This window comes from Castanea sativa, chromosome 5 (genome assembly GCF_040712315.1).
Source record: "Castanea sativa cultivar Marrone di Chiusa Pesio chromosome 5, ASM4071231v1".
NCBI lineage: Eukaryota > Viridiplantae > Streptophyta > Magnoliopsida > Fagales > Fagaceae > Castanea > Castanea sativa.
The window spans coordinates 74,677,075-74,684,072 of record NC_134017.1 but is presented as its reverse complement, the minus strand read 5'-3'; the positions used below and the strand labels follow the sequence as shown (position 1 = coordinate 74,684,072).

Below are 6,998 nucleotides of genomic sequence, written 5' to 3'. Positions count from 1 at the left end.
AGCTAGGTTGCTTACTCTTCTCACCAAAAAAAAAAAATCTAGTTTTTGCTTATTTATTTAGAAATGAGGAGTAATTATTCTTCCCTTTTTGTTCTAACTTAATTTGGACGGTGCATTTATTTTAGAAGTCTTTGTCTCAAAATGGTACCAGCCACCGACCAACATAGACTTGACACTATACGTCCTTTTTAATCTCAATTTGCACATCTAACTTGTATATCATATATGAATATATGTGTTTCCACATCAGTCTATTCAATCATCAATAATTTTTCTCTCTGTAGAAAATGATGAGTAATCAACAGTATAATATGGTGTGACACAATCATATGTGCTCTCTTTCTATCTTTATCTTTATCTATTTATATTAGCAATAATACAGACACATTTAATTTTTCATCAAATTTCACATGTTGAAGTGATTGATTAGGAGTAGAAGACAAAAAGTAATGAGTTCATATAAAAAATACTGAGTATAAACTATTGACCACTTTAACTTGTCGTGAAATTAATTGTGTACTTAAATATATTCAAATCTAAAATGACTTAAAGAGAGTTACAAATAAAAATAAGTATTATGCCAGTTAAGAATAAAAATAGGTATTATGACAGTTAAGGAGACGAGGATAAACAAAACAGAAATCAAGTTTATGTAAAAAAAAGTTTAAAATACCTCTTAATCTCTTGTTATGAAAAAATAAAAATAAAAAAACCAAAAAATAAAAACAGAAACAAACCTTTCAATCATATTCCAAATAAAAATTACTATTAACTTGAGGTCCCTGAAAAATGCTCATTCTTAACGGCATAAGTAAATAAAACAATCAAAAATCAAAAATCAAATTTCAAATCTCAAACTTCAAACAATCAATCTTATATTTCAAACTTTATTATTAACCATTATCCTAAATCTTAACAATAATGGTCTAATAGTACCTCATGAAATATAATTAATGTATAAACCAATATATATATATATATATATATGGTTTGTTTGAGATCCACTTATTTTGCTGAAACTAAATTTTTTTTGCTGAAAGTATCGTAGATAAAGGGTAAAAGTTAGCTGAAATAATACAATGAGACTCATGAATAGTATCAAAAAGTGCAATAGAGCTCATAAATAATAGCAAAAATAAGTTGAATAGTAAAATAAGCTGGCAAAAAGTAATCTATCCAAACAGACGCATAATCAAACAATTGTTTTTCTAAATTAGAGTGAATGAATTTCCTCCGATCCAATTTATTACTTGGTGAATTATAATCACCATACATGCTTATTATTTAAGCAAATTGTTTTATCAAATAGATCATATAACTGAAAAATATAAGAGGATAGTTTTATTTAGAGGATTTTTTTTGTTTTCGAAATGACTGAGAGGAATTTCATTCAAAACAAAACAAGCCTTATTAGTACAAAAGACTACAACGCTGCAAGAAACAACCTTTACAATTAAAACCTTCAATAGGGCCTAATGTTGGAGAAATATGTTCCCAAACTGTGCAAAGATAAACTTTTTTTTTTCCGATAAATATTGAATACGTACATATAAATACAATTTTGAGTGTGTACATGTGAATATTGTTGCTTGATAAGTAAAAAACATATTTCGACGTGCATGGATTCCACCTGGAATATGAGACTTGCCACGTTTTTGAATAATTGCCTGATGGCAACATACATTTCCTGTAAAAGTTTCCTTTAACGAATGCCAGTGGCAGTGGGCCTTGAAATTTTCCAGTATCTGATATTTTCACGTGAATATTTCACTTTTTTTTTTATTTTTTTATAAATAGTGAGAGAGTAACCAGTAACAACGTTCCGCTACCGCACCCACTGAGCACCAATGATGTTTGCATGTTGGACACACAAACATTTTGAATAAAAGCACAACATATTATCCTTATTTATGATTGGACCGTGAGGTAATAGACTAAAGCAACCTAAGTGGGGCTAGCATTATCACTGGCACAAAAATTAGAATGGCATGTAGCCACGTTGTACCTTACTAAATGACATTGTCACGTAGACCCACGTGGGTCCCATATCAGCCTGTATTGTAAGTTTGCAAAGCCAAAGCAATTTGCTAATTTTCCCTTGTTTGGATTAAGCTTTTAGTTCCACCTTCCAAGCCTAACATCTTGAGCTCAAATTTCCTCTGGAGGCAGACATATCTACTGCAATTTTGTTCCAAAAAAGCGATCAATACAGCCTACAGGTAAGTATTAATTTGCTCTTTCTCTTAGTGCTTAGAAGGTTTTTGATTTTTGTTTTTTATTTAGTTAATGGATCCTTTGAACTATAATGATATATTGTTATACTTCTATTAATCAAATCAATCCTAAACTATCAAATTCTTTGATTTATATTAGCCTATTGGGACATTGATCCTTATTGTTTTTGTTTCAAACCACCTAGTGCATGCTTTTTATTTACATTATGTGGGTTAGTAGTGAATAGAGATTTGATGCTATGTTATGCAGATTTTAGTATTTTAAATTGTTTTTGTACCATTTTTTAACCTCAAAAGGAAGGCAAACTATTACCCAATGACTGGTAGGGGTAGATTTCTGTGTCTAACAAAAGAAATGTAACCAGAGAATTGTAGCTGCAAGAATAGTAGGTTGCTTTCGCCATTAAGAGCTGGATCACAATCTTCATTGACATGGTTGTACAGAAGCCAGGGTAGCTTGAGATTACTAGGGATGCCAAGATTTTAGCCATTCTACGATTGCCAGAAGAATAGAATGAACTAAACAAATTGTAGTCTTTTGCACGATGGGAAAAGCTGCGAAAATAGGCATAAAGAACTCAATAGTCAATACAATAACCCAAAAAAGGGAAAGAAAAAAATAGTGGCATAATAAGAAAGTTAGCTGTGTATCTTTTTTGTGTCATAGAATCTTTCAAAGATATAATGAATTAGTCTGAAGACTCTGGACAACTTGTAGGATCGCATTAGTTTGAACTGATCATCATCATCTAAAGGGAACCATTAATTAGCACTAGCTACCGAAAGTTTTTTCTGCTTTTGCTGTCAAAGTTTTGATTTGATGGCTGAGATTCTTAAGTCTTACAATGTCTGGAGCACGTGCCCCTTGGAAGGCTGTGAAAGGGAAAAAAGTATCTATAAAACTTTTATGAAAGAGGCTCAAAGTGAAACTGATTAGTCAGAGATGAAAATTTTATTTTCTAATTGGTTTGGCTTTCTTTCATTTTAAAGAAATTCATTATGAGCTTAACGGCAACACTAAAGTTCATGATTTCAATTTTAATTGCTAATTTATAGTGAAGGGTGCGAGTTCATAACTACAAAGGTTTTAAGTCTTCAGAAAGAACTTGACATAAATATACACTTAAATTAAATTAAAGTAGAATTTTATTTTATTTTAAAAAAAATACTGTTCGGTAGGTTGAGAAATTTATATTTTTTGACAAAGGTATGTAGTAGACTGGTATCAACAAAGCATAAAGTACAATAGAGTGAGACATGAGATTTTTATTTGAAAACAAGTATTGAACGGCAAGTCTTGAGACCAATTTTGCTTTTTATTAATTGTCGTGTAGGAACTTTCCAAAGATTGCCGTGTATGTTCTTCTTATTATATATACAAAACAATTTACATAGCTTCTAGCCTAACTAGATACTGCAACAAGCTAGTACTATATTTTGATTGTTGTTGCTTGTCAGTGACAACACATCCTTTTTATTTTTGATTTAACTCCTTCGAGCTATATTGTTCTCCCATTTTAGGATCCTTAGCATGTTTGGATATATATATTTTTCGATTCTTTTGTATAGTTTGTGGTTAATTTTTTTTTTTTTTTGTTATTTATTTTCTCTTAGGAGGTTATAATTAATAAAATGAGGACTACATCACCCACATGGACTGGTAGGTGACATTTGAAGTCTGATTCCATAATACACACAAAGAACAGGTAAGCTCTTATTAGTTTATGCATCAACATTTTTTCAAATAAATCAATCGCATTCTTTTATTCAAAAATAGTAAAATACACTTCATTGGTTAATAACTCTGCAACCCAATGACATAAGAACTAACCATCTTCTACAATACTACAATACTTTATTTTCAAAATAAAATTAATTACAAATGTTTCCAATTCCCACTTGCACTGATCTAATCCAACCCTAATCTTTTAAATTTTTTTTTAAATATTTATAGATTAAACCAACCCTAATGTGAATTGCTGACATGGGTCTCCAACAATTTAATGTAAAATAAATAAATTCCCACGTTGTGATGGTTATGAAGCATGCATTGTAATCACCAATCAAATATGCCCAAAAAAATCGCATAGTTGGAACCGCCCCTTGACATTTTTCAATTTCTTACGTCAACTGGGTGGGACCCTTTTACACTTTACAATCTGATTTGTCTGTGACTCTCTTCCTTCACAGCCATATTACCCCAAAAAAAAAAAAAAAAAACAAAAACAAAAACAAAAGCACAGTCACAGTCTCACAGACATTCTCTATTTTTACATAGCCAACCAAGATTCCAATACAATTGAGAATTCAGTCTAATTCCGCACAAAAGAGTTCCTCTAACCGGGAATTACTTTTCCAAACAGAATTCGGGAGATGACTTCATCACATTCACACCAAGCAACTGAGCTAGAATCAGGTACAGTCGACTCCGTTGCGTCCTCGCCTCGCGGAGTTGATCTGCACACACGTGTACGGTTCATGTGCAGCTTCGGCGGCAAGATCTTACCACGACCGCACGATAACCAACTCCGCTACGTGGGCGGCGACACACGCATCGTTGCTGTACACCGCGCCACAAACTATTCCACTCTCCTCACCAGGCTCTCTAAACTCTCAGGTACGTACCTACATAAACCGTTACTTCTTAATTCAACGGTTATTTAAAATTTTAGTAATAAAAAAAATAAAAAAAAACCGTTTCTTTGTTTTTTGTATTTTTTTAACGTTGTAGTAGTAATTAATTAACAGGTACAACAAATGTAACTGTGAAGTACCAGCTTCCGAACGAGGATCTTGATGCGTTGATTTCTGTTACAACGGACGAGGATGTTGAGAACATGTTGGATGAGTACGACCGGTTCACACAGAATCAAAACCCAAGGTCGGCTCGCCTTAGGCTATTTTTGTTTCGTAATAGTGATGACCATGATTCTAGTAGAACCAGTAGTATCAGCTCGGCTAATCGTGACCATTGGTTTCTCGATGCTATCAATCATGGCGGCTCGGGCTTGGGTTTGGAGCGTGGAAGATCCGAAGCCTCTTCTATTATTTCTGAATTACCTGATTATCTATTCGGTTTAGATAATTCTGAAGAGACCCAAACCCAAACCCAAACCCAAATCCATGACCCGAAAATAAGGACCCGGCAGCTTGAAAATGTGTCGAATTCAGATCCGGGTTCTCCTGCTCCGGTTGTGAGTCCACCCTTTTGTTCAACATCATCTGTTCCTTCTGTTCAAGCCATGCTTAATCTTCCACCTGTCAAGACCAAGCCCGATAGCCCGGAACCGGTTGTGGAACCAAAAGAGAATCAAGTTGAGGTGGAGACGGGTGAATCGGTTATACCAATACCATCCGGGTACCCGGGAAACCAAGTAATTCATTACATTTCAGATCCTCGTTATCCGGGTCAAGCGGTACAACATGTACCTGTTTATTACATTCCGGGTCCAATGCAACCCGGGAATGTTCCGATTCAAACCGTTCATATGCAGGCCCCATATGTTCCACAATACCCAATTGGGGCGGGTCAAATACCAGTTGGGTACCATCATTCGGGTGTGGGTCAAGTATATGGCGGAGGGATGAGGCCAATTACAACAACATTTGACTCGTATGATGTTACAGGAGGAATGGTTTCCGATGGGGTGAATCAGCAAGCATTTTATGGTGTTAAAAACCCGAGTATGGTTCCAATGTATTCGGGCATGATGGTACCGGGTGGGGATGATTTGCAAGGCATCGGGTCGGAGGTGAAGCCAAGTCGGGCCTCCCAGTAGTATTTGACTATATATAACCCATTTGGCAATTTGTGTAATATGGTGGCAAATTTACCTTTTAGACCTTAAGTCATACTTGTATGAGGTTTATGTGTGTTTGATGCTGCTATTTTTGAGTTTTTTTAGTGTGATAACATCTTGAGAGTGTAAATTAGTATTTGAAAAGATTTATAGGACACAAACTTTGCTATAGAATCTCTATTTGTTTGTATGTGAATAAAGAAGCTTCCTTTTTTTTGTTGTGATATAATTGTGAGGTTTCTCTTTTTACCCCCTTCATTCCAATTTTTATTTTGATAATCTTTCCCCTTTCATTCCATACAGACTGTAAAATGTAGGTTTTACATTCTTTCTATAGAGGATAGCCTTTTCTTTCTTTATTTTTCTTGTCTGAAAAGTTATTCATATTATATTTTCTAGAGACTAAAATATAATAAAAAGTACTCTGAAGTTACAACTTGTTCTATAGAATCATTCTTGGCAGATATTCATATTGTTCAAATTGAATTACCATTAAATACTAGAGATTACATGGACACAGTAGATAGGTTTGTGCTATAAAAGTAAAGAAAAATCATGATTTTAAAAAAAAAATTGGCTAAGAATCATGATTTGAAAAAATTGATTCAAAGTTCATACTAACAATAATTGATTATGTATGTATCAAAAAATAATAATTGATTATGTAGCTCTAAGTTCACACTCTTTTTTTTTTTTGGGAACAAGCGTACATCAAGCCAAATCCCAATTAACGATCCTGATAAAGATGTACATTTTTCAAGTTTGTAGCTCCTCAAACAAGTCCAATCCTTGGCCAAGCTCATTCATGCAACCATGCTTATCTCCTTTGTTTACCGTCTCTATTTATATACGGGCTTTTAAAATCTAAGTTGGGTATATCCTTTGCCCAGAGGGCTCGTGATAGATTGGAAGTTTGGCATAGATGGGCCATGGCCAGAGGTTTTTAAAAAACTATATCGAATGT

General features: G+C 33.8%; 1 protein-coding gene across 2 annotated transcripts; it reads left to right on the top strand.

Annotated features, from left to right (window-relative positions):
* The first annotated feature begins 2,089 nt into the window (after window positions 1–2,089).
* LOC142633814 (uncharacterized) lies at window positions 2,090–6,263 on the top strand. Of its 2 annotated transcripts, XM_075808063.1 has the most exons (4): window positions 2,090–2,219; window positions 3,849–3,940; window positions 4,598–4,851; window positions 4,983–6,263. In XM_075808063.1, exons 3-4 carry the CDS (start codon window positions 4,608–4,610, stop codon window positions 6,011–6,013), a joined length of 1,275 nt encoding a protein of 424 aa, XP_075664178.1. In that variant the 5' UTR covers window positions 2,090–2,219; window positions 3,849–3,940; window positions 4,598–4,607; the 3' UTR covers window positions 6,014–6,263. The 2 variants fall into 2 exon arrangements, with proteins under 2 accessions (XP_075664178.1, XP_075664180.1); XM_075808065.1 differs by lacking the exons at window positions 2,090–2,219; window positions 3,849–3,940 and having other exon boundaries at window positions 4,519–4,851.
* The last annotated feature ends 735 nt before the right edge of the window (window positions 6,264–6,998 follow it).

Excerpts from the sequence above, each read along its gene's own strand:
- LOC142633814 (XM_075808063.1), top strand. The coding sequence starts at position 4,608 with ATGACTTCATCACATTCACACCAAGCAACTGAGCTAGAATCAGGTACA. Across the intron at positions 4,852-4,982 it reads CAGGCTCTCTAAACTCTCAG|GTACAACAAATGTAACTGTG; the intron begins GTACGTACCTAC and ends ATTAATTAACAG.